Here is a 27,542-nt window from a genome sequence, read left to right as displayed (position 1 = left end):
CCCAAGCCTGCCTAGGACTGCTGAGCAGATCATTCCATAAGAGCCAGGGTGGGGCTGGAGAGATGGCTTAGTGGTTAAGGTGCTTGCCTGTGAAGCCTAAGGACCCAAGTTCAATTCTCCATGTCCCACGTAAGCCAGATGCCTAAGGTAGCACGTGTGTCTGGAGTTCACTTGCAGTGGCTAAAGGCCTTGGCATGCCCATTCTCCCTCTCCCTCTAACTAATAAATAAAAATAAGTCAGGAAAAAAAAAAAAAAAAAAAAGAGTGAATCTGGCCATGGTGGTGCACGTCTTTAATCCCAGCACTTGGGATGCAGACGTAGGAGGATCGCTGAGAGTTGGAGGCCATCCTAAGGCTACAGAGGGAATTCCAGGTCAGCCTGAGCCCGAGTGAAAACCTGCCTCAAAAAACCAAAAGAAAAAAAAAAAAAGAACAAATTGGTAGGTCTCAAACATTCCACGTGGGGAAAGAGTCTACACTGGCTGTGGCAAGGCTGTCACTGACTCCAGGCACCAGGAAGGCAGCCAGACCCACCTCCTGCAGGGTGGCCACACACAGCTCAATGGCAATATACTGGAACTGCCGGTCCTTTTCCGTGCAGAAGTAGCGGATCACGTTGGGGTGCTCGTCAGATTCTCGAAGCAGCTGGACCTCACGGTCCGCGAAGCTGAAACACTCAGGGAGGATCCTTTTCACAGCGACATCGCGGCTGTCGAACATGCCCCTGAGAGATGAGCAGCAGCACGTGGGTTTGGCTAGTGCTAGTCAGGCTGTGCACGCCGATGAGCCCCGCAGACCCCAGCGCTCTGCCTGTAATGCAGCAGCCACTTGAGCCCTGAGGCCCTGACCAACCACCAGCAGCCATGGTCATCACCTCCCTCCTAGCATGTGAGCTCCCTGGAGGTAAGAATAACCTGCCTTGGCCAGCACTTTGACCCTTGGCCATGCCCGAGGCCTGGCACTCAGCCTTCAATCACCCAACAGGCAACCTGGCAGGGAGGACATAGGGCTGGATAGTCCACTCACCGGTACACAATTGTGCCCTCAGCTCCATGGCCCAAGACATCCTTGGGACAGAATGAAATTTTCCCAACAATTACCATGCTGGTCTCTTCATCTGGGATAAAACAGAGTAAGATGTCATTTGACATAGCTGTCTCCTCACTGAGGCTGAAAGGCCTACCAGCTTCCTGATATACAAGTAAGAGCTGGGGTTTAAGTTCTTCCCTGTCAGGCTCCTGCTGGACAAGAGTGAGCTCAGTCTACTTCCCCTTTACGCCCAAGGTCACTGCCTCCTCCCCTGCACTTGTTTCTGCCTTGACATTTTGTGGGAGTGCATGTCTAGAAACCTCCCCAAAGACAAGGATTCTGTAGAGTCTCACATATATATTTTTACCTATATATGGCTTTATATATTTAGAGGTTAAAAAAGGATTTCACCTCAAAGACCTGTATCTGAAACACTTCAGTATGGGGGGGGGGCAGATAAAATGAAGAAATTGCTTGGAAGTCAGAGCTCTGAGGTCCACGAACAGTTTCTGTGGCAATTCCCCAGCATATGGTCCCTGACAACTGGCTAAGGCAACTTCCCAAGAGGAAAGTGGATCACAATTCGTTTTTTTTTTTTTTTTTTTTTGGTTTTTCAAGGTAGGGTCTCACTCTAGCTCAGGCTGACTTAGAACTCACCATGTAGTCTCAGGGCGGCCTTCACTTACAGCGACCCTCCTACCTCTGCCTCCTGAGTGCTGGGATCAAAGGCATGCGCCCCCACACCCAGCTCGCTTTATGGTTCTTGAATACTGCTCAAAGGAAAGGCACAACAGCAACTGGCCTTACCCTTGTCATCCTGTTCCAGCAGGGGGCTGGTGCCAGCCCCTCTGGAGGCGGAGCTGCTGGAGTGAGAGTGGTCGGAGGCTTTTGGCGACAGGCTGGGGCTGCTGGTGCCCGAGCTCTCAGAGAAGTGGCTGGATGTGTCCAGTGGCTCCGCGTCCTGGGTCAGGTCTCCATCTGAGTGGAAGGGCATCTGCTGCTGTTGCAGGAGCTGGATTTTCTGCAGCTCCTTCTGGAACCGCTGGTGCTGGAGCTGGTGCTGCTGGTGCACGCTCTGGGAAGAGAAACCCATGTGCATTTGGTGTCTCTCACTAAAATGTGTCTGAAGATAAGCAGGTAGACTTGTAAACATGAAAAAAACACATCGGCTGTTTGCATGACCCTCACTGACACAAGGCAACTGATACAGAAGTTCCAGAACACTGTGGGGGGGGGGGGGCGGGGGGCGAGGACGGTCCTTACCAGAGGGTAGGTGATGATGAAGGCCACCCAGCCGACCAGCAGGAATGTGCTCAGAATGATGGTTGCCACATCTTTGAGCATGGAGTCCACGGGGGCCTCAGACTTGGCGGGCGCACGAGCCAGCTTCTCTTCCACATCTTGAGACACAGTGGTTGGTGTGTTTTCTGAATTCTGGTCAACCAGATTGATAACCTTGTATAGAAGAGATTTGCTATGTCACTGCAAATTCTAGTCAGTGAGTGGTAACAGGGGAGACTGGCGAGAGGGAGGAGTTGGGTACGCCAGGGTTTCAGTGTCTGATTACAGGTACTCATCCACCAACCACGAGTACCTAGAGACAGGGTATGTTTGGGGGCCTCTTTGGCCATCACTGTTTGTAAGCTTCTGGGTTCTCTGGCTCTGCTTGCCATTGCTGTTAGGTGAGCTGGGAATACAGATGCATGTGCCACTGTGTCTAGCTTGTGTGCGGTCTGAGGAAGATTAAATTTGGGTTGGCAGGCTTACAGGCAAGTGCCTTGAACTGCTGAGCCACCTCCTCAGCCTAACAGGAACTTGTTTTTGCAGTTGGTGGGCACTACTCAGGCAGGCTCAAAAGTCACCAAAGTGTGAGAATTAGTGGCTGTTGAGTACTCAGTGTTAAGTAAATAAGATGTCTGTATCACTCCTCCAAGGCTCAGGGAACATCACAGAAGAGGCAGCAGAACGAATGTAAGAGCTGGAGGCTGGGAAAGAGTTCTGTGGAACTGTGTGTGGATAGGTCAGGGCCACTGCACTCAAAGTCACAGCACCTATGGTAGCCTGCACAAGGCGGGGCTTGCCAACACTGCTCCACAGTGGAGGGCAGGCTCATGAGGCCTGGCCCTCCCTGAGGAGCTGATGGCAGTTGAAGGGCGCTGGGCGAGGGGGAGTTGTTCTTTTCAATAGTATAGCCACTGGTAAGTGGTGAGAAGGAAAGGAAGTTCAGCTGGAGTGGGAGGGGGATAAGCAGTAATGAGTGTATATCTGATCAAAATACAAGTTGATGGCTGGGAAGATGGCTTAGCGATTAAGGCATTTGCCTGCAAAGCCAAAGGACCTAGGCTCAATTCCTCAGGACCCACACAAGCCAGATGCATAAGGTGGCACATGCATCTGGAGTTCATGTGCAGTGGCTGGAGGCCCTGACACACCAATTCTCATCTGCTTCTCTCTCTCAAATAAATAAATAAAAATTTTAAAAAAGATTTTAAAAAAAGAGGGGCTGGAGAGATGGCTTAGCAGTAAAGGCACATGCCTGCAAAGCCTAACAACCCATGTTTGACTCTCCAGATCCCTGTAAGCAAGCGCACAAAGGTGAGGAAAGCACAAGGTCACACAAGCCCACTCGGTGGCACAAGTGTCCGGAGTTCGATTTTGGTGGTTGAGGCCCTGGCATGCCAATTCTCTCTCATTTATTTATTTATTTTGTTTTTTCGAGGTAGGGTCTCACTCTAGCCCAAACTGACCTGGAATTCACTATGGAGTCTAAGGGTGACCTGAACTCACAGCAATCCCTTTACCTCTGCCTCCCAAGTGCTTGGATCAAAGGCATGCGCCACCACGGCCAGCATTCTCTTTTTTATTTATTTATTTGACAGTGTCAGAGCAAAAGGCAGATAGATAGAGAATGGGCGTGCCAAGGCCTTCAGCTCCTGCAAATGAACTCGAGATGTGTGCGCCACCTAGTGCATCTGGCTTATGAGGGTCCTGGGGAATTGAGCCTCAAACTGGAGTCCTTAGGCTTCACAGGCAAGTGAGTAACTGCTAAGCCATCTCTCCAGCCCTCTCTTTCTCTCTTTAAAAATAAAAATTAAAAAAAAAGAAAAGGAAGGGAAAGCTAAAGCAGGGGTGCTGGGGTGCTGGGGAGATGGCCAGTCAGTGAAGTGCTTGGACTTCTCAGCACCTGTGTCAATGCTGGGTGGGCGTGGCAGCTGCCGGTAACCCAGTGTGCAGGGTGTAAGCAGGGAATTTCTGGGATAGCCGGGCTGGCTAGACTATCTGAATCAGCTCTGGGCTGAGGTGAGAACTACCTCAGCAACAAATAGGAAAGCAACTGAGGAAGAGCACCTAATATTAATGTCTAGCCTATATATACACACACATGCACAGAAACCTACACACAAGTGTGCCCATACGCATACATGCATGAATGTACACTGCACATACACAAACAAAGAAGTGAAAAAGAACAGCATGGTGGTACATGTATTCAGGAGGCTGAGGCGGGAGGCTTGAGAATCTCAGGCTGGCTTGGGCTACACAGTAAGTGCCTTTAAAAAAAAAACAACAAAGGGAAAACTGCAAATATGTACATACATGCAGGCATGCAATTAATAAAGTAGCTACTTTCTTATAATGCTTGTTAACTTTAAGTGTACGCAATTCCAAAACTAAAATAATTTATTTATGAATTCCATTATTTTTACAAAGTTTGGAAAAAGTATCAAAAGTCTTTATTAAAGAAATAGGGCTGGAGAGATGGTTTAGCAGTTAAGGCACTTGCCTGCGAAGCTAAGAACTCATGTTCAAATCTCCAGGTCCCATATAAGCCAGACGCACAGTAGCACAATGTCACACATATGCACAAGGGGACACATGGGTCTGGAGTTTGTTCGTAGCAGCTGAAGGCCCTGGCGTGTCCATTCTCTCTCTCCCCCTCTTTACCTCTTTATCTTTCTCCAAATTAAAAAGGAGAAAGAAATAAAGAAAGAAATAGTAAAATTGGGAGACAGCTCAGCCAGTTAAGTGTTTGCCTCTTGAGGACCTGAGTCCAATCCCCAGAACCCATGTGCAATGCCAGGCATGGCAGCATGTGTGTGTGACCCCAGTGCTGTGGAGGCTGAGACAAGTGGGTCCCTGAGGCTTGCTGGCGTGGCAGTCTCGCCCAGTTGGTAAGCTCCAGGCAGATGGAGAGACTGAAGGGGTGGGTGACCCAGGAGGTGGTCCTCTGATGCCACACGCACGTGCTCACTTGCTTATGCATGCCGCCCCCCACTCCATGCAAACCAGGGCTTATTAGAAGCTCCAAATTAACCCAGATAAAAATGTAGCTTCCCTAAAAGTTCCTTAGAATCACTGAGACTTTGTGGAACAGCTTAGAAAAATTCCTGGATCTGTATTCAAGCACCTAGTGTGCTAGGTTTATTGTTACTATTTGCCCAATAAAATTAACACATAGTCTAAATTAACACAGTCAGTCTCCTGACCACACGTGAGGCCCCACAGGGTTATTTCATTTCAACACCCCTCTCTTCTAACACATCTGCCTCTGATGCCTAGTCTCCTCTTCCAGCAAGCACTGTAATTCCTTTTGTTCATGCCTCTCTGCCCCAGGGTGCAGCCTGTCTGATGGATGAGGAATGTTTCCTGAGCATGTGACAATCATTTGGATAGTACTGCTCCCAAATATTTCTTCAGAAAGTCAGTGGTGAAGCTGGACATGGTGGCACAGCCTTTAATTCCAGCACTCAGAAGGCTGAGGTAGGAGGACTGCCATGAGTTAAAGGCCAGCCTGGGTTTGAGTGAGGTCTGCTTCAAAAAAGTCAGTCTTGGTCTGCCTTATCATCACATACTCAATGTCTGAAAGACCCCTTGCTCGAGATCAGATGGTTAAATATAAAATCTGGACCATGGCTACCTGTGGATACTAGATTAAAGGTACTGACTTAGCTGCTGCTTCATAGTTTTACACATGTTCAATAATGAATATGAATGACTTTAATAAGACCTTAGAGCAACACAAAAATCACTGTTTTAGGAATCAGTATATTTCTCTAACCCAGCTAACTCCAGAGGTGACTGACAACAGACACTGTGCCCTCGACTCTTTAAAGACCATAGTTTTACTGTGCCTCTGGCTAAAATCTAAGTCTCTCAAGGGATTTATTATGACTACAGTCTTCCTCAGACCCTCCCCTAGCCTAACCCATTGGTGTCACCCCCTACTCACCCTCTGCTGGCCATGTGGGGTCCCACAGAGTACCCACTTTGTACTCCACAATGCTGAGCAGTGAGAATCAAAGGAAAGGTCTCCCCAGTCCTCCCATTTCTGACCAGGTGAAGCCAAAAGAACAGCAGCAGAAATGGAAGCACAAGGAGGAGGGCTGGGGTGTTGCCCAAAGCCTCAGGTGACCTTCCGGCTCCTGTAGTAGGCCCTTTCCACTTTTTCCTCCTTGGCTTTAGGCCAAGGTATGCTATGATGACCCCTGGTACTGCCCTATTGTGGGGACAGTCACACTAGTGACCTAGCTGTCTCAGCCAATGCCCTGGACTAGCCTCCCTCAACACCTGACAGGAAGAATCAGCACAGGTCAGTTCACTTCCTCACTCACTTCCTCAAAGTTTTTCTCCGAATCGGCAGGAATCACATTTTCCCGATGTTTGGGTAAATTGTTGGGAAATCTCTCCAGCATCTTGGTAGATGCAGACAGTGGGGTTTCGTGGTGGCCTACAAGAGGAAAAATACCTTCAATGAGAATGTTTTCCTACACAGTGTTAACAGTCAACACTAAATTTTAGCAATAGTCACTGCTCCCTGAGGAGTCCTTTCTACCAGGGAAACCCTCACACCTATACAGTGTGAGAAAATGAAAGGCAGTTACCAAAATTTGTCATCAAAACAGAAATTTTATTACTTGGTAGAATATAGGGCTCTGCTTCTTATAGTGAGAATAAAACATCTATGTTCTTGTCATGAGAGGTATCAGGACAGTTGGGATGTGTACCAAAACAAGGCCTATGCAGGGACAGGCCAACACACAGGTGAGGCATTACAATCTTGTAACCCAAGGACTAATCTTTCCTAGCATCATCACTCTACTAAGGCAACCAAGCGCCTTTCTGCACAGTTTAAGTGCTCTGCTTCTATTTTTTTTTTTATTAAGATACTTAATTTTCATTTATTTGACAGAGAAAGAAGGGGGGAGGGAAGGAAAGAGAGAGAACAGGCGTACCAGGGCTTCCAGCCACTGCAAATGAACTCCAGATGCGTGCGCTCCCTTGTGCATCTGACTAACGTGGGTCCTGAGGAATTGAACCTGGGTCCTTTGGCTTTGTAGGCAAGCACCTTAACCACTAAGCCATCCCCCCAAGCCCCACAGCTTCTATTTTTAAAAAAAAATTTTATTAGCATTTTCCATGATTATAAAAAGTATCCCATGGTAATTCCCTCCCTCCCCCTCCACACTTTCCCCTTTGAAATTCCATTCTCCATCATATTACCTCCCCATCACAATCATTGTACTTACATATATACAATATCAACCTATTAAGTAACAGCTTCTATTTTAAAAAAATATTTTATTTATAGCCCCCTAACACGACTGTGTACCAAGTACCATGTGTGGAGTACAAGGATATGTGTACCAAGATGAAAAACAATAGGAATTAGTCTGAAATGGAATTTCTTGATCTGGAAAATCCCTCTTTTTGACCTCATCTGACCTCACTCTCCCCAGTTCTCAACCTACAATGTGCTATGGCGCTTTAAGGAAAACCCACTTTCGTTGTGAGCCACCACAGGCTTTCCCTTATATACAGAGTCCTGAGAAATACTTTGTTCTGGTGCAGGACTTCCCATGCCTGTGTCACATTCCTGAGCCAGACTTCTTGGTGGGACCAGGAATCTGAATGTGGGTGACCACAGACGACTGAGGCCACTAACACGGCTATGTCCTTCCACATGCCATCTTCTGTCACAGTGTCCTTCCGGCCTGGCCTCTCCCCTAATGCTCCTTCTTACTGCCCTGAGCCCTGCCTATATCTGTTTAGCCCCTTCCAAGAGACCACTATACAAGTCACCTAGGTTCCTTCTCATCTGTGGGCTCTGGAAGCTGGGCCTTTAGTGCAAACCTGGGGTCCATAAGCATTTTTGTACAAACGGCACCGGCCTTTGCTTTATTTACTATCAGCATCAGCAGGTCCAGACTCTAGAGGAAAAAGCTCAGGGCGAGCAAGCCCTGGCTTGGACCTGGACCTCCTGCTGTGGCCCTCAGGGGCCTCTCTGAAAACGCACCGATGTCACAGCATCTGGGTCAAGATCACTGCTGGGGGAGGAGCGGGGAGGAGCGGTGACAGACCATGCCTCCAGAGCTAAGATCCATTTTATCTGCTAGATAAATGGGAAGGTGAGTTATCTCAATGCCAGCCACAAAACCCAAATCAAAGAACAGATTTGAGGGAGAAAGAGAGGGAGAGAATATGAGAATGGGTACACACAGCCTCCAGCCACTGAAAACGAACTCCAGATACATGCATTACCTTGTGCATCTGGCTTACATGGGTCCTGGGGAATTGAACCTTGAACTGGGGTCTTTAGGCTTCACAGGCAAGTACTTAACCACTAGGCAATCTCTCCAGCCCCGACTTAACCACTTTAAAAAATATATTTTTATTTATGAGAGAAAGAGAGAGAGAATATGAACAAGAGTACAGTGCCTTTTGCCACTGCACCCAAACTCCGGATGCAAGGGCCACGTCATGCCTCTGGCTTTATGTAATGGGGAACTGAACCCAAGCTGCACGTCTTGCAAGTAAGTGCCTTCAACCACTGAGCCATCTCTCCAGCTCTTAACTACTTTTTAATATCTTGTCAGATTTGTTTTCTTGCTTAAAACAACCTGTCTATTTTAAAGAGATCTCACTTTCCAACTCAGCCATACAGATTTTCCTCTACATTTTTTTGGTATTTGCATACACATCTCCTTTGTGTCACTTCTTAAATACTGGCAGGCAGTTTATAAATCCTTAATTTAATATATAAAATTGAGTACCCTTGTAATTTTAATCATTCTTGCTGTATTAGCCATTTTCCCCCTCACCACAGACACATTCACGCATGCTTGCCAAACTACTTCAGCAGAAAAGCGCAAAAAGAATCCTTTTTCCGGGTGTGGTGGTGCTTGCCTTTAATCCCAGCAGAGGCAGAGGTAGGAGGATCGCCATGAGTTCGAGGCCACCCTGAGACTACATAGTGAATTCCAGGTCAGCCTGGACTAGAGTGAGACCCTAACTTTGAAAAACCAATAAATAAATAAATGAATATAAAAATAATCCTTTTGCTACTTCCTTTGCCTACATTTGGTAAATATATGTATTATTTTCCAAGATAAAAATGGCTATAAAAATGGGAAGAACAAAGAACAGGACATTGATGGCCTGCAAAGGGAACACCTGGGACTCAAGCACACCTGTCTCCCTTCTGCAGCTCCTGAGCCCAAACTCTCCTGAGCACTGGAATCCACCCTGCCTGGCTGGAAATCTTCCCTGTCTTTGGGGCTGAGAGGCAGCAGTGTGTTGGGGGGGCGGGGTGATACAGGAAGAGAAGATCAGATTCAGGAAACTGTCATCCTGCTCTGGAGCACAGTGGCTCTCACCTCCGCCTTTGCTAGCCGTGCTCAGCACCTCGGGGTGCCCCCTCAGCCTCTACTTCCCTACCAGGGCCACTACGATGACAGTGACAGTGAGGGGTTGGTGGGCATGTGGTGCGGTATAAAGCAGACTCATATGCACAAGTCTCTGGCTTCACTCTCAGCAGGGGAAAAAATGAACGGAAGGGAAAAGGAGTCGGTCTGGCAGAATGGGAAGGAGTCGCTGCAAGATTATTAGTCTAAAGTAAGCCTGAGGAGCATAATGAGACTCTGAAGAAGAAAAGGAGAGGAGAGAAGGGGGTGAGAGGAGAGGAGAGAAACTCCCTAGGACCACTCTGCCCTGGCTCAAGGGCAGCCTCTGATTCTTCATGACCACCAGTTCTGGTTTCTTGTCAGATTACATAAACGTTATCCTTGTCCTTCATGACTCTCGATTGTCCTGGGTCTACAAACCTCTCCTCCCAAGTCACTTACAGTAATTCCTATTCCATATGAAGGGCCTCACTTTTCTTAGTTACAAAAGTTATAAAATGGACAAAACGGAGAAACCTACCTCAGGTCACTTTGATGAAAATTCTATCTCAGATAATTATACAAAGTACTTGAATTTTGGAACATTAAATAAATGCTTTTTGAGAACTGACTTGGTAACCTGGAACTTAGCAACTTCCTTTGTAGTAAATGTTCCCAGGCCTAAGTATCTTGCAAACTGGCAATTCCAGAACGTGCCCAGCAGGGGACAGCATACACCACCTCCGGCTCCCATGAGACCAGCTCTTACCTATGAGAAGCCAGTAATTCCTCAAGTAGTTCAGCTTACTCTTCCCTTTGAGTCCAGGGTCAAACTTGAGGTCTGTGCTGGGGGTGATCACACACTCCCCTTTGTCTCCAATGGTGACACCATCAGTCTGAGGGCCTTCCAGCAATGGCAGGGTGCTGCCGCGAGGCTGTGGGCAGGGGCGCGGTAAGCTGAGTGCCCTCACAGAAGAGCAATGGCCCCAGGCACTGCAGCACACCTATCCAGTTCCTACCCTGAGCCCCACAGGGAGCACTGCGCCAAGCAGTTTCTAGTGAGGGCTGGTCCGTGGCAACTAAGTGAGACACAAAGGCCCTGGGACACTGATGCCTTCTCCAATTTTTTTTTTTTTTTTTTTTTTTTTTTGAGATAAGGTCTTCCATATCCCAAGCTGGCCTTGAACTTACTACAAAGCCAAAGCTAGCCTTGAACTCCCGATCCTCCTGCCTCCATCTCTCAAGTTCTGGAATTATAGGCATGTACCACTAAGTTCCTGGTTCTTTTCAGATCTCTGTCTGGGTACAAGGGACCAGGAGGTATATGTGTACTAGGAGAAGCAGATCTGTGTGATGGGGAAGGAGGGGTAGCTACTCGTCACAATTGATGCTAGTAAGAGTATGGAGTAAACTCCATGGGTGTGCCCAATGATAGCTCAGCACTGCTAGAGCTGACAGAGGCAGGCATGGCCCTGCTGCTAGAGCAGCTCACCACCTCACTGGGCAGACAAGATACAACAAAGCCAGGCATGGTGGCGCACGCCTTTAATTCCAGCACTTTGAGGGCAGAGGTAGGAGAATCGCCACGAGTTCGAGGTCACCCTGAGACTACATAGTGGATTCCAGGTCAGCTTGGGCTAGAGTGAGACCCTACCTCAAAAAACCAAGTAAGTAAATAAACAAAAAAGAAGATATAACCAACCAGCCAGATGTGGGAAGACTAGGAGGCACAGCCAGAAGGACAGTGCCTGGAACATTCAGATAGGCAGGGTGCTTGAGGAAGGCTGGCAAGGTCCCAGGAAGCTTGGAGAGCTCACAAGAGGTGGAAGGGAGTTGAGCAGGAAAAGGAAGAAGGAGGGTATTGAAGTGGGAGAATAGCACCAACCGAGGCTCAGGAGAAGATGAACAGGGAACTCACAGAATCAGCGAGATGAGTCTGGCTGGACCATGCAACTAGCCCGGAGTAACTAGCAAGGTGGCAGAGGACACGGTGGGACTGGCTTGGGGAGGACCTAGGTACCGCTGGGGAGTTGAGACCTGAACACAACAGTAATGCATAAACTGCCATAAACTGGGCTTCTTGGTTCTGACAAGCTGCCTCTCCCACAGATCTTGCTCTCAAAGTAGACTCTGAAGCTTTCAGCTCTCTGTCCTCTTCTTAAACGGTAGCATGTGCACGTTCTTCGCTAAAGAGGAACAAAAGCCACGGAGACTGCACCTGTGAGCCCCACCACACACTTACCACGACTGCAACGCCATCATGCACCATGGAGGGGGAGGCGTACAGGCTGGTGGAGTACTTCCCAACATACAAGGTGGGTCTGGGAAACAAAAGCCAAAAACATGTGTTCTAAAGTCATTTCATGCCCAGGCTTGGGGGAGATCAGAATCACAGCCTCTAACTCACTACAAGGCACGAACCATGGAACTCCCAGACACAAGCAGGATGGCAGATGGACCTGGGTCTGCTTGAGGCACGTGAGGCAGGGGTGGGGCTGAGAGCTCACAGCAAGACCTCGGGCCCCAGCATCACCTGCCACCTGCGGAAACGCCAGCTGCAGAATGGAAAGCTGGATCTCCTCACCGGCAAGCGCTGGGGCTGGTTTAGGTCGCATCTAGGAAAACCTCAGGAAAGGACTGTCTGTGACAATGACCAGGAGGAGCCTGGACACTCAGCACCCATTACCAAAGCTCTCAGGTGACCTGCCGGGCACCCTTTCACACAAGCCACCCCCACACTGCCATGCTGCCTGGGACCCTTCGTGGATTCTAGAGGCTCATCAAAGGAGCAGACAACTTCTACACCACAGACACCAAGGACTAAAAGGCAGGGGAGAGATTCCAGGGTGAGGGTGTAGTTTAGTCAGCAGAGTGCTTGCCTAGTACACTTCATAAAACCTAGTTCCACATAAGACCAGGGATGATGGCAATATCTGTAATCCTAGAATTTGGGAGGTAGAAGCAGGAGGATAGGAAACACAAAGTCATCATCAACTAACTACATAGGAAGTTCAAGACCAGCCTGTAACACACGAGACCCTGTCTTATAAAAAGGAAGGAAAGAAAGAAAGGAGAAAAGAAAAAGGACAGAAGGAAAAAATTTCAGCCTGAGTGAGACTCTAGTCCCCCTATGTGGTGGCCTGTGCTGTCTGGAGCGTCACAGAGCCCTGTCTGTCCTGTGAGGACAGTGGGAGCTGCACCTCCACACCCTCCTGACTGCTACTGCCAGTCCTCGGTAGAGCTGGTCACCTAGGAAATCACTCATGCTTTTCTCACCAGACACCTTCCATCTGAGTTATATATATTGTAGACAAAGCTTTCATGCCCACTATCATATTTGACCTTCCTCACAAATCTATAAAGTAGGAGAAACTGAGGCACGGCATGACTTAGCAACAGGCTATGAGCAGATGGGAATGGAGAATACAAGCGTGCTGCCTTGGATACACACACACACACTGAAACTGTCTTTTTAAAACTATATGTATTTATTTATGAGACAGATATTTGAGAGAGACAGAAAGAAAGAGGCAGAGAGAAAAAGAGAATGGGCACACCAGGGCTTCCAGCCACTGCAAACAAACTGCAGACATATGTGTCACCTTGTGCATCTGTCTTCATGTGGGTCCTGGGGAATCAAACCTGGGTCCTTTGGCTTTGCAGGAAAGTACCTTAACCACTAAACCATCTCTTTAGACCTGTAATAGTCTCTTTTTTAAAAGAATTTATTTCAGTGAGAGAGAGAGAGAATGAATTGGCATGGCAGGACAGCCACTGCAATTGAACTCCAGACACTGCACCACTTTGTGGGCATGTGCAACCTTGCGCTTGCCTCACCTTTGTGCGTCTGGCTTATGTGGGACCTGGAGAGTCAACATGGGTCCTCAGGCTTCAGAGGCAAGTGCCTTAACTGCTAAGCCATCTCTCCAGCCCTGTAACAGTCTTTTTATCTTTATTTATTTATTTTTTTTGTTTTTCAAGGTAGAGTGTTACTCTAACCCAGGTTGACCTGGAATTCACTATATAGTCTCAGGCTGGCCTTGAACTCACAGCAATCCTACTACCTCTGCCTCCTGAGTGCTGGGAGTGAACCACCATTCCTGGCCACTTAAATGATTTTTAAAATGAATATAGCACAATAAAAATTGAAGTACACACACAGTTTTGTTTCTGGAGACAGGGTCTCATATAACCTAGATTGGACTCGAACTTGCTATGTACTCAAAGCAACCTTGAACTTCTGATCCTCCTGCCTTCATCAGCTGAATTCTAGGATTGTAGTCGCATACCACCACGAAGGGTTTTATGCAGTAGTGAGGATCAAACCCAGGGCTTCATGTATACTAGGCAAGCAGTCTACCAACTGACTTACAGCCCCATCCCTAGAAATACATTAAGCTAAAACATAAGTCTTATATTTGTACAATAGATACATTCAAATTGTACTGCATTCGGTTTCCCTACCCAAACGTTTTAGTTAATATTGAAAATTGTTGAGTTTGAGGCCAGCCTAGGCTATATAGTGAAATCTTATCTCAAAAAAAAAAAACAAAAAACATATATATATATATATATATATATATAATGCAAACAAAGAACTCTGGAGCATCAAGGAAAGCCCTAGGTTTTTCTATTCTGAGGTATCCAAGTGAGCCAGTGCTGGGTCCAGGCATTTTGCCCAGCCTAAGTGTCTGTCCCAAGCCCTGACTTCCTCCAGTGCAGGGCATACTTTACAGCAGCAGCTCCAGAATGCCAGGACTATGCTGCCCCTGCCACTCCCATCTGCCCCAAGTCCCTTGACTCACGTCAGCTTGCTCTTGGCCTCCGTCTCCTTGGGGAACGGGTATTTCCACTTGGTGATGCGCCCCACCTCCCCAGACATGAAGGTCAGATAGCGCAGAGTCTCCACAGCGACATTGACGTGCATCACCTTCCTCAAAGCCTCCCGCTGCCAGACGTAGAAGGCCACCACAGGGGAGGCATAGTTTTGGATCCACAGGACGTCCCCAGATTCACTGTCCACAGTTACCACCAGTCCATCACCATTGGACACAAAATGGGACATCTCTGTGCAGACCAAACAACAAAGCATGTCAAGTCTCCCCAGCTCTGCAGCCACTTCCTTTACTTTCTTGGCAAGCTGCAGTCACTTGGCTACAGGAAACCAGACTTCTGGACTATTCTCAGGTCACCTCAGAACAGTTCACTAGTTTCCGATGAACTTATTATTTAGGTTCTTTATTATCAAGACACTGAGTGTTATCTAGCTTATAAAGATAAAATAGGCTTATTCTCCCAAAGACAATTTCTTGCTGAAATTTTTTATACTACCATTCTTTTTTTTTTTTTTTTTTTGGTTTTTCGAGGTAGGGTCTCACTCTGGTCCAGGCTGACCTGGAATTAACTCTATCATTTTAGGGTGGCCTTGAACTCATGGCAATCCTCCTACCTCTGCCTCCTGAGTGCTGGGATTAAAGGTGTGTGCCACCACGCCCGGCTTTATACTACCATTCTATAAGTGAGAAAACTGAGGGGAAAGGAGCCAGCAGAGGTGGCTACCAATCTGGTATTTATAACAATCGTTTAAACCTGTGGATAAGGCTTAAGGTCAGATCTGTGTACATTTTATTCACAAAGGAACACTCAGAGACAGATGAAAAATTTTGAGGTCCTGGAACCAAAATGGTACTGAGACTTGTGAATGCCGAAGTAAGATCAAAATTAGATTTCACTGTTACCATTTGAGTTGCAGGAACATTCACTAGAAAAATAATTAGGGGTGGGCTACAACTAGGGGTGCTCTCTTTTTCTTCTTGTGGTGCTGGGGTTTGAACACTGGACCATTAGCATGCTAGGCAAGTGCTGTACCCACTGAGCCATGCTCAGCCTTAGAATGGCCTTCTTGGAGGAGTTACTGAGATATATATATATTTTTTGAGACGGATTTCCTCTGGGCCAAGTTGGCCTCTAAATTGCCATGTAATTGAAGATGCACTTGTGCTTCTAATCTTGCCTCCACCTCGTGAGCACTGGGGTTTCAGGTTGGGCCACCACATGCAGTGCTGAGGGTCAGACCCAGGGCTTCATGCACACTAGACAAGCACTCTACCAACAGCCCTATCCCCAGAACCCAGACACCAATTTTTTTTTTTTAAATTTTTATTAACATTTTCCATGATTATAAAATATATCCCATGATAATTCCCTCCCTCCCCACCCCCGCACTTTCCCGTTTGAAATTCCATTCTCAATCATATTACCTCCCCATTACAATCATTGTAATTACATATATACAATATCAACCATTTAAGTATCCTCTTCCCTTCCTTTCTCCACCCTTTATGTCTCCTTTTCAACTTACTGGCCTCTGCTACTAAGTATTTTCATTCTCACACAGAAGCCCAGTCATCTGTAGCTAGGATCCCCATATGAGGGAGAACATGTGGCGCTTGGCTTTCTGGGCCTGGGTCCAGACACCAATTTTTATTTATTTATTTATTTTAATTTTTGGGGCAGGCTCTCAGTCTAGCCCAGGCTGACCTGGAACTTGTGGTGATCCTCCTACCTCTGCCTCTTGAGTGCTGGAATTAAATACATGTGCCACCATAACCAGCATGGAAATTAATTAACTAATTAATTTATTTATTGTGGTCTTTTGAGGTAGGGTTTCACTCTAGCCTAGGCTGACCTGGAACTTGCTACGTAGTCTTAGGCTGGCCTCGAACAAACTGTAGTCTTCTTACTTCTGCCTTCCAAGTGCTGAGATTAAAGGTGTGTCAGACACCAATTTTTTAATTCTGTTGCCCACGGGCTTATAGTAAACTCCTTCTGTGACTACAGGGAGTTACCAGATACGGCCTCCACTCACTCTGGCTAAAGTAGCCCAGGGGAAGTCTGGAACCTCATGAGGAAGGGTGTCTTAAAAAGAAACCCTGCTTTCAGGGGAGACTGTTTCCTGTATGTGGAAGAGGCCAGCCCGGCTCTGTGAATGGCCCCTCACCAGGCACACTTACTATAGTCCACATCGTCCTCGGGCAGCGAAGCCGCATAGTCAAAATAGGTGGCGTTCCAGCGCAGCTCACGGGTCTTGGTGTCATACATGGTGATGGTGTATTCTGGGGAGCACAGACCAACCCATTACCACAGAGCAGCGGTGGCGCTTGCTGTTAGAATAAACAACTTCTCTTTAAACTGCATGCTTCAAAGGTCTGGCTATCCACATGGGAAGAGGAGAACTGAGGTCTCACTCACAAGAGCACACACAGCTGAGGGAAATCCCCCTCACTGTGTTCTGGAATTCACAGCACTATGAGTAACTGTTTTTAGCCAAAGGAGTGTGCCACCACGCCTGGTTTCTGTGGTGGTGGGAACTGGCTTCATGTGTGCTGGGCAAGTACCAGCTGAGCTACATCCTCAGGCCTAGGCTGATGGTTTGTTGTGCAGCAATGGATAATGGGAACACCTAAGTGCACACATTCCACCTAAAGCCAGAGCTTGTCCAGCTCACCCCAATGCCCGAGTCTATTTGAGAACAAAACAGTTTTTGTGTCTCAGTGAAACTGGAACCCCTGTCAGGTCTTACTTAAGGGAACAGGGGAACACACCCCAAGCAGTCCCAGCAGCTAGACATAGGATGCTCCAGTTTTACAGGGAGGGTACAGAATGCCGCCGTCTCAGAGCTCCTTCCTCCTCCTAGCAGGAGTGGCCACACCACTTTCCAGGGCCCAAGCTCTACTGACAGGAGCTGCTTCCCATAGCACTTCTTTTCGTCAAAGCTTCTGACTACCTGGATATTTAGATTAAATTTAATGCCCAACTGTATTGAATTCATCCTAGGAATTGTTTTTTTTTTTTGTAATTACCTCCTTCATAGAATAAAAAATAAAGAATTGGTGCTCCAGGGTCTCCATCCATTGCAAACAAACTCCAGACTCATGTGCCACTTTGTGCATTTGGCTTACATGGGTACTGGGTAATCAAACTTGGGTCTTTTGGCTTTGTCAGCAAGTACCTTAGCAGCTTAGCCATCTCTCCAGCCCTCCTTCACAGATTTTAATAGTTTTATTGGTACACAATAATTGTACATATTTCTGGGATTCAAGTTTTTTTTTTTTTTTTTTTTTTTTTTTTTTTTTAGTTTTTCGAGGTAGGGTCTCACTCTGGCTCAGGCTGACCTGGAATTCACTATGTAGTCTCAGGGTGGCCTCGAACTCATGGTGATCCTCCTACCTCTGCCTCCCGAGTGCTGGGATTAAAGGTGTGCACCACCATGCCCGGCTGGATTCAAGGTTTTTTTTTGTGTAATTTTTTCTTTCTGAAATGTTTTCTTGCTTCTTTTAGCTTTAACAAAATCACTTTTTTTTTTTTTTTCAAGGTAGGGTCTCTCACTCTAGCCCAGGCTGACCTGGAATTCACTATGGAGTCTCAGGGTGGCCGTGAACTCATGGCAATCTTCCTACCTCTGCCTCCTGAGTGCTGGGATTAAAGGCGTGTGCCACAACGTCCGGCTGAAATTCACATTTTTGTGGTAGCACTGACATATGTGAGGTACTGCCACAAAATGACTAAGGCAGGCCTCCATTGTAATAGGGCTACACCATTCACTCGTTCTAACATGTGACCACCTGTCACATATGAGGGAAGTGTCCAGCGTGGAGACCCAGCAGTGATTAAAGCAGTCTTGCACTAGAGCAGCTGAGCTGAGCTCCAGTGGGGGACAGAAAGGAGGCATGTACAGTGTGTGACTACACAGTGATGCACGTTAAGAAGTGGCTGTACAAAGGAAATCAAAGCTGGTGTGACATGACGAAGAGCTGCTAGTATGCCTGTAAAGGGACAACGACAGGCAGTGAGATGGCCGTTACCACAGGCCTGTCAACTGTCACATGTGCAGGAGAGTTGAGCTGAATGCCCCTGAACAGAGTGGGAGCTTTTAGCCTGGGGAAGAAGCTTCACAAAGGGACTTTGAGCCGAGCCGAGGAAGCAGAAGACAAGGACCTGCCAGACGCGAAACCAGACAACCTGGGAGACAAGGACACCCCACTCTGAGCCCTTAGGACAGCGCTATCTGAGAGCTGCAGGTAGTCCACCCAGTGAAAATGTCTGAAGGAAGGACATGCGTGGGGGGGGGGGGGGAGCGAGGTGGCAGCTGTATGACAGGAGCTCTGCTGGTCGCAGTCTATAACCCAGTCTGCACAGGACACTGTGGGCCACTGAAGCGTCTACAGAATAGGAGGGGCTCTGACCACTTCCTGGAGAACAGAGCCAGGAACAGAAGCCAGGGAGGAAGCCGTACCCCATCCATCTGGAAACAGGAGGACGTACATGACGAAAGCTCACTCCTTACCTGTCCGTCCAAGATACAGAAGCGAAGCTGATGGGCAGAGACTGTCTGCAAAGGCTGATGACAAGGTCTGCTGCTTCTCGCCAGTTAGGAGGTCGATGACATACCAAATGTCCTGCTTTTTACCTGAGGATACAAGACAAGCCATTGTTAACACCCATCTGCGTGCGGGAAAATACCACCATGAAGGAAGTGGTTCTAGTTGTTCAAGATGTTCTCTGTGCTAGCGGCCAGGTCTGAAATGTGAGGATGGTGAAGACATTTGTGTGGAAGTGACAAAGTAAATAGTAATGTAGACACAGTAATTTCTTGGGCCACTAGGTCTTATAATAATTTAATAACTAAATCGTGGTATACGAATTTTTCTAAACCTTATACAATTAAACTTAAGGAAGGGAGGGTATTACCATGGGATACTTTTTATAATCATGGAAAATGTTAATAAAAATTGTGAAAAAAAAAACAAGGAAATTTTTTAAACTTTCAAGTAGGATTTTATTGCTTTGATTAGTGGCCTTAAGTATGAAAAATATCTTGCCTATAAAAACCAGTACTTTCCCCATGAACTAGGATTTACACAAATACAGAAATGTACCCAGAGGTTCATCTCCCTAGTACCCATAATTTATATTTCTCTGCATCCCTAGCAATTAGACCACATGTAAAGGGGCTCACAGCTATAGTTAGCACACGCGTGAAGGGGCTTAGACTATAGTCAGCTAGTGCCTGGGACTGGTCAGCAGAGTTGTTGTACTCTGATAGTAATAAGGCAAAAGTTACCTCAACCTCTATCTCTAGTCAGTAAGCTACGTTCAGGCCACAGGTTATACCTTGCCTTGGCCAGCTGATTGAAAGATATGAGCTGGTGGACAGCACAGCCAAGCAGCACTTAGGAAGACACACAGCATATCTATCTACGGTAGGCCGCAGGGAACCCTGGAGCACGGGCTTCTGGTGTGAAGACTGGCGCCGTGACCATGATGCGCACCTTTCTGTTCTGTTCATCAGGCCTCTGTCATCCGTATATTCCTAGTTTAGCAGTAAAGTTTCCTTTCTGTTCTGTACACCAGGCCTCTGTCGTCCGTATATTCCTAGTTTAGCAGTAAAGTTTCCTATCTGTTCTGTTCACCAGGCCTCTGTCGTCCGTATATTCCTAGTTTAGCAGTAAAGTTTCCTATCTGTTCTGTTCACCAGGCCTCTGTTGTCCGTATATTCCTAGTTTAGCAGTAAAGTTTCCTTTCTGTTCTGTACACCAGGCCTCTGTCGTCCGTATATTCCTAGTTTAGCAGTAAAGTTTCCTACCCTGAAGGCCTCAGGCCCACTACACAACTGAGGATGACTTTGAACTTCTGATCCTCCTGCCTCCGCCTCTCGAATGCTGGGATTGTAAGTGTGTGCTACCAGGTGAGGTTTATGCAGTGCTGGGATCAAACCCAGGGCTTCGTATGTGCTAGACGAGCTCTCTACCAACCAGGACATCCCCGTCCAGAAGCAGGATACTGACATACCAGCGAAGGTAACAGGGCATGAGAACTTGTTAAAAGTTACACTTAGTGCTAACAGATATAGTATACACAGATTCCACACATGTACAACTTATGTGTGGATCTTAAATGTTCTCAATAAGATCTTCATATGAAAAAGGTCTGAGGATTTTTAGACTGGAATAATGTTACCAAACAGCTGAGACCATGAATGCTCTCCACTTGGCATGAGATATACCTAGTAACTTCAAGGGTCACTGTAGTCTGCACAATCCACCTACGACTTCAGCTGACCGACTGAGCAACTGCCATGTTCTTATATGCGTAGTGAACTCTCTTAAGGCATGAGCCAAAGATGACAGACACACAGTATCCTGAACAGACTGCAAGTGATGAAGAGCTGGTCAAGCTGGAAGGCCAGCTAAGGAACAGAAGATGCTCACATGGCCCAGAGGACAGAGAAAGTCTTGCTGGTCATTTCCCCTCAATTCCTAGACTTGCAGTTCCTTACTCTGGAGGACTGTGGAAGGAAGCAAGACTCCCTGTGTACCTAGCAAAGACTTGAAAGCTGGCCTGCATCTGAAAGTGAGAAATGGACATAAAACTCCCAAGGCATGAAGAGGCAATAAGCACTTTCAGTTCTTCAAAAAGAAAGCTGCTATATAAACACAGGCTATTATTACTGCTAAGATTTCAAAACAAATATAGCTCTCCTTTGTGTTACAAATGCATTGTATTGACATTTTGGCGCGCTGTGCTGCAGAAAGAAGGTGGGCTAGTGCTTTGAAATCTGTGAACCCAAAGTATGAAGGCTGTTTACATAAGCAAGCTGTTAAGTGCTGTTTCTACCCAAATACTCTCATAGCAGGAAAACACTAAGGAAGCCCTATAAATAGTAGGCAGGGCCTGATTTTCCCTCCTTAGCTCAGATTATTGCATTCACCTTAAATTTTATTCATTTGTAGCTAGACATGTTGCAATCATGAAATAACAGGCGTGGGTCAACCCAGCAGCTAAAGGCTTAAGGCTTGTGGAATGAGTAGTCATACTATGGTATCATTTTTTCCTTGGGTGGGAGGAGCCCTACCTTTATTGGTCAGCTAATCCTGGCATGAACAGAACTGAAGCACAGCTCGGACCAGAAAGGCCTTTCCCAGAAGGATCCGCAAAGGGGAGAGAGCAGCTGCTTTCTTGACCTAAAACTTTCCCTGCTTCCTGAACCACTGTCAGAGAGATCCAAGTTTTAGTGCTGAAAACAGGAACTCTTACCCATGTAAAGGATTCCATCTGAACTTCGGCATGGGGACGCCTGCACCAGTTCTGGGATGGTAAAGGGAAGTTTCTTTAAAACAGAAAAACAGAAAAATATGTTAACCAAGTCTTATGAAATTCTTATTTTACCAAACAGTTTGTTTCTGTTAGTCAGTTCTGCTAAAAAGAGAGAAGCACTTTGCAGATGGGAGTTTTTCTAACTGAAACTCAATAAGGGGTGTCCTTCCACATCCACTCCCAACAGGCCCTGGCCTCTGTAAAGACCAACTCCTTTATTTGACACAGAATGCCAAGGTCTCCCAGGTTTCATGTCAAGGGTTGGTCCCTTTCCTGAAAACTTACACAAGTAAAAACAGTCTTGGGAATTTTCAGGATGGGAGAAAGAAGTCTCCTGCCTTGAGAAATTGATCCAAACATGTGAGGCTGGGTAGGGTGACTGCTTTGAGAGTGGGAACAGGGCATTACTGCTGAAGAGGAGCACCCCTGAGACCAAATTCAAGCTTCACAGGAAGATGGCACAGCTACATGAGCAACACAAGGAGCCGAGTTCTGGCTTTTCTTCAGTTATGTGATTCTCTATTAAAAACAGAAGACAGGGCTGGAGAGATTGCTTAGTGGTTAAGGCACTTGCCTGTAAAGCCTAAGGACTCATGTTCAATTCTCCAGGTCCCATGTAAGCCGGATACACAAGGTGATGCAAGCACACACGGTTACACATGTGCACAAGATGGTGCACATGTCTGGAGTTCGATTACAGTAGCTAGAGACCCTGGCACACCAATTCTCTCTCTGATAAAAAAATTAAATTTTTAAGAAAGAATACAATTGAGTCTTTGGATTATAAAAAAGGAAATTATGGTAGGTACCAGGAAAAGAAACTCAAAGGAATCCAAATGTTTCAGTGCATTTCATCAGAAAACTGCCTTTTCTCAGCTGATATGTGACAGGTCCTTTTGGTCACTACTCATTTCAGGGTGCTTATTTTTGGAACACTGTGTTCCTGAAACTTGTGCAGATACCTGCTGTTACAGAAGAAACTCTAGGCTTCTGCTGCACTCTTATCTTTTCTCTAAGGAAGAAAAGATTTCTCCATAGCATTAGTAAACAGAACTGTCAATATTAGTTGATAATTTGGATTTTCTCATCATCCCACTATTCAAACTAAGCCTTGGGAAATGGAAAATGCCAGCAAGAGATGGTAATGCCTGGGGTCGTGCCCAATGTTTCTGAGAATCAGAAAGCTGTCACCGCCTCCAGTCTGGAGTCCTGTGCTCTGGGCCAGGCACTGCTGCAGCTCCCTCTCTGAAGCCAGGCAAGGAGAAGTACCTGCCTCTGGGGCACTAGGTGACAAGGCAGGAAGAAGACCAAAACCACCCTTGGCAAGTCAGACCTCGTTAAGTCCTAATTCCAGCCTAGAAGCTTTGGCTTTAGACACCCCTTGTCTTGACCAGGCTCAGCTCCTACAGGTTTAAAATGGGAACAACACCCGTGGTCTGCTGAGAGGCTCCAACAAGATGACTTGTACAAACCATGTTTCTCTTTTGAGTGACATGGAAAGAAAGCAATGGAGAGAGGGGAAGGTGAAGTGCGTGGAGCTCTACCCAGGCCTCTCCTTCTTCCCTCTGCTTAGTCCTACATATGCAAACCTCAATTCTGAACTAGGCTGGTGAGTGCCGACAGTGCCCTTGGCGTCTAGGCCAGAGGCTTTCTTCCTTGGCTGCGCTCTGGGAGCACACTAGGCTTTTAAGAACTACTATTGGGCTGGAGAGATGGCTTAGTGGTTAAGGCAATGCCTGTGAAGCCTAAGGACCCAGGTTCGATTCTCCAGGTCCCACGTAAGCCAGTGGCACATGCATCTGCAGTTCGTTTGCAGTGGCTAGAGCCCTGGTATGCCCATTCTCCCTCTCTCCTCCTCTCTCTGTCTCTAATAAGTAAATAAAAATGAAAATAAAGGCTTTAAAAAACAAAAGAACTACTACTGAAATAATATGCAATCAGAAAGCACTTGGAATCACACAGCTCAGTAACTGTCACAAAGCAAATGTACCTGTCACCGACATCCAGGTCAGATGAGGAGTCAGACCATTATCAGCATTCAGGTGATCCTACAGGGCCTTTTTCTAGCCATGAACTGCCCAGGGTAACTATTAGTTTTTCCTGCTTTTGAGATTTATGTAAATGAATCCTTCCATGAGTAGCTTTGTTGTGTTTGCCACGTTTTACCCGGTGTTCGTGAGCCAGCTGTGTTGTTTGTAGCTGCAGCTGTAGGCTCTCACACTAACCCTATCCCCACTGAATGGCCAGCTCACAGCATATCTGTCCATTCTACCGATGATGCTAATTATCCAGTCTATATTTGCACGTTATACAAAGTACCGTAGTACATTCGAGTGCGTGTCTTTTGGGAGAGCATACATGTGCATTTCTCTTGGGCACATGCCCAGGGAAGATATGACTGGGATGTAGGTACGTTAGAATATGCAGCCAAACCAGTTGTACCACCTGGCATCTCTGCCCATGGATAGAGCTCTGGTTGTCCCATATCTCCACCAACACAGAGTTTCTCTTTCTTTTGTTCTCAGTTGGACATTCTGGTAAGCAGTCATTCCTACTGGGTAGTAAGTGGCACTGTGATTTCAATTTGCATTTCCCTAATGACACACCTTTTCAAATATTTACTCATCATTTGACTATCCTCGTTACCTTCCCACTGGGGCATTCACTTCTTCCTTTCTTTAATTTTGGTTTTTCGAAGTAGGGTCTTGCTCTAACCCAGGCTGACCTGGAATTCTCTATGTAGTCTCAGGGTGGCCTTGAACTCATGGTGATCATCCTGCCTCTGCTCCGAGTGCTGGGATTAAAGGCATGCACCACCATGTCTGGCATCATTCACCTTTTTCTAATGATCTACAGGGTTCTTTTTGTTTCCCAAATGTGAACCCTTTGTTGGGCTCTCTTCAGAAAGAAAAGTTCTTCATTTAAAAAATTTTTATTTATCTATTTGCAAGGAGGGGGGCATGGAGAATATGAATGAGAAAGAGAGAGAATCAAAGGGGGGGATAGGTACACCAGGGATTCCTGCTCCTGTAAATGAAATACAGACACACATGCCTCGTCACTACAGGACCCTCTTGATTCCTTCAGCGTGTTGGCTGGACCAGAAGCGCCTACTGGTCTGGGTCTGTGGTTCTAAACCTGAGGTGTACAGTTAAAAGCTCACTTAGGGACTGGGGAGATGGCTCAGTGGTTAAAAAGTTTTGCTACTTATGCATGAGGGCTCCTCTGGTCAGAGGTTGTTAAGTTCAACTCCCCAGAACCACATAAAAGGCTAGGCATAACCACCCATCTGTAACGCCAGTCTGCCGGGGGACACTAGAATTACTGGGGCTCACTGAGGGACAGCAGCTCTGGGTTGAGGGAGAGACCCTGTCTCAGGGAAGTATGAGGATAAGCAAAAACAGAGGGATACCAACGTTCTCTAGTCCCCTCACATATGCACATGGGACACATATACCACACAAACAGTCTATACACACACATATAAATATGCAAAAAAAAACCACTTAGGAATTTAAGATGCTCTCAAAAAGCACTGGAGCAGGCATGGTAGCAGGCCTTTGATCCCAACACTTGGAGGCAGAGGTGGACGGGTCACTGTGAGTGAGGCCAGCCTGGGCCTACAGAGGGAGTTCCAAGTCAGACTGGGCTAGAGAGAGACCCTACCTCAAAAAACAAAAAATAAAAATAAAAATAAAATACCAGCACGCTAGTGCCCAGGTCCCATGCAGATCACCTAAATCAGAATCCCCAGTTGACTTAGACCTCCAGTGACTTCACCTGAAAACAGTTACAGATATAGTTAAGCATCCCCAGAATACACAAAGAAGCTCAACACTCTCACCGTCAGGCCTTCATTGTTTTTGCCCCCAAGCGTGTACAGGCTGCCATCGTTGGGATCTGGGAGAAAGGCAGGCCTAGAAATTAAATAATAAGTATCAGTAAACACAGCCAGGACACAGAACAAAAGATGGGAGGCCACCATACAATGATATGGGGAGGGAGGGAGGGAGGGGGGAGGGAGGAAGGGAGGAAGTGTGTGTGAGAGACAACTTCACCTACTGCTCTCTCACTTCAGGCACAGATAAATAAAATAGCCCTAGGGTGTTTGTTAGCTATTCTATCCGGATAGGAGAAAAGCAATTTGTAAGGGAAAGTCATGTGAAACTGCAAAGGTGCTATCTTTTGGTCATGGCACTGTGGATGAAGGTAAAGGCAGTGAAAAGGACCTAGGAAAGTCTGCTTTTTAATTTCCATGTCAACTGTGCACAGAACTCCATCCATTAGTATTTAGGAACAACGGCACTGTAGATAAATGGGTAGGTCAAATTTATCTACAGCTTTCAGCAAACATTTATCTTTTAAATGGAGGCAATAAAAGCAGACTCGGAAAGCCTGACATCAGAGAGAGAGCAAGCAATGGACATGGATCAAGGTCTCAGCCAGCAGATCATTACTGAACAGATGGGAGGTGGTCTTCTGGAAGGTCACTCTATCAGACAGAGCTGTGACTGGTGTCCCTGAGGAACCCTTTCCTGAACCCTTCTCATCTTGGGTTATTCCATCACTTGATGCTCTTACAGGTGACAGTCAGTGTTTCTTCAATAGCCGTCCTTTCTTTCCTTACTCCCCCACCATTCGTCTGTCCTGCCCATGACATGACCCAGTGGACAGGAAGAGATCCAGACTTTGGAAGTTTAGTTCGAAGCTCAACTTAAATTCCATCTCAGACAACCTTATAATGCCACTGCCCTCCTCCCCAAGGGAAAAGAGCCCCTCCCTACTGATGAACACTTCCATCACAGCACCTGTGAGAGTCTATACGCCTCACAAATTCTGTCTGTGTACGTGTGTCCAGCAACTGAATGAGACAATAAAGAGAGGTACTTAGGAAATCGGAGGAAAACTTACTCTTGCACGTGTGTTGGGACCTGCAGGACCGGATCTGCACAGAACAACAAAGGCATCGTCAGACAGGCTCTGGAATGTCAAGGCCCTCAGGCTTCTCAGGACCAAGTTACAGGTTGCACCAACAATGGAGGCTACCCTGCATGAGGTAAGGCATGGGAGGGAACTTTGGGAAACACGTGCACAAAGCCACAAACATGAGCTCTTACACTGGTGACTGAGACTGGACTGAGAACTGACACCAGGCAGAACCGCTGTCAAAAACCCTGCCTTCAGCCCAGCAGGTGCACACAGAGGAAGAAATAGAACACAGCAGACAGGGGACTGTGTCACTATCTGGCACATCAAGTACTTCTAAAACCCAAATCACTACGTTACTGCTGAATACCCGGAGTGGTACTACATACCCCATTAAGAAATGCTAAACTGTGGCTTTGACACCGATTTTGATGGGACAGTAAATGTATGCATGCCTTTGTAGCCACCTACAGCGATCCAGGGCCCTCAAGTGCTGATTTTCTCTGATCTACTAATTCGAGTTCTACAAAATTTAGTATAAAAATAGCATAATGGGCTGAAGAGATGGCTTAGCAGTTAAGGTGGTTGGCTGTGAAGCCTAAGGACCCAGGTTCAATTCACTCGTACCATGCAAGCCAGACGCACAAGGTGGCGCATGCTTCTAGAGTTTGCATGACTACAGGCCCTGCTGCACCCATTCCTTCTCTCCCGCTCTGCCTCTTTATCTCTCTCAAATAAATAATTTTTTAGTGTTTTTTTTTGGGTGGGGGG

At 46.8% G+C, this 27,542-nt stretch overlaps 1 protein-coding gene across 2 annotated transcripts in view; it reads right to left on the bottom strand.

Moving 5' to 3' along the window:
* Ern1 (endoplasmic reticulum to nucleus signaling 1) overlaps positions 1-27,542 on the bottom strand; it is a 110,063-nt gene that overhangs the window by 13,233 nt on the left and 69,288 nt on the right. For both annotated transcript variants that reach the window (XM_045158552.1, XR_006638915.1), the window contains exons 3-15: positions 26,757-26,790; positions 25,690-25,762; positions 21,786-21,858; positions 19,036-19,158; positions 16,703-16,804; positions 14,495-14,756; positions 11,932-12,010; positions 10,459-10,624; positions 6,642-6,757; positions 2,293-2,484; positions 1,837-2,104; positions 1,027-1,117; positions 535-724 (exon numbers count right to left, since the gene is read on the bottom strand). In XM_045158552.1, the coding sequence (XP_045014487.1) occupies positions 535-724; positions 1,027-1,117; positions 1,837-2,104; positions 2,293-2,484; positions 6,642-6,757; positions 10,459-10,624; positions 11,932-12,010; positions 14,495-14,756; positions 16,703-16,804; positions 19,036-19,158; positions 21,786-21,858; positions 25,690-25,762; positions 26,757-26,790 (1,769 nt within the window). The remainder of the gene's footprint in view (positions 1-534; positions 725-1,026; positions 1,118-1,836; positions 2,105-2,292; positions 2,485-6,641; positions 6,758-10,458; positions 10,625-11,931; positions 12,011-14,494; positions 14,757-16,702; positions 16,805-19,035; positions 19,159-21,785; positions 21,859-25,689; positions 25,763-26,756; positions 26,791-27,542) is intronic.

Source organism: Jaculus jaculus, chromosome 9 (genome assembly GCF_020740685.1).
Source record: "Jaculus jaculus isolate mJacJac1 chromosome 9, mJacJac1.mat.Y.cur, whole genome shotgun sequence".
In the NCBI taxonomy this organism is placed as follows: Eukaryota; Metazoa; Chordata; class Mammalia; order Rodentia; family Dipodidae; genus Jaculus; species Jaculus jaculus.
Note: the sequence above shows the minus strand (reverse complement) of the source record. Positions and strands in the feature narration are given on the sequence as shown.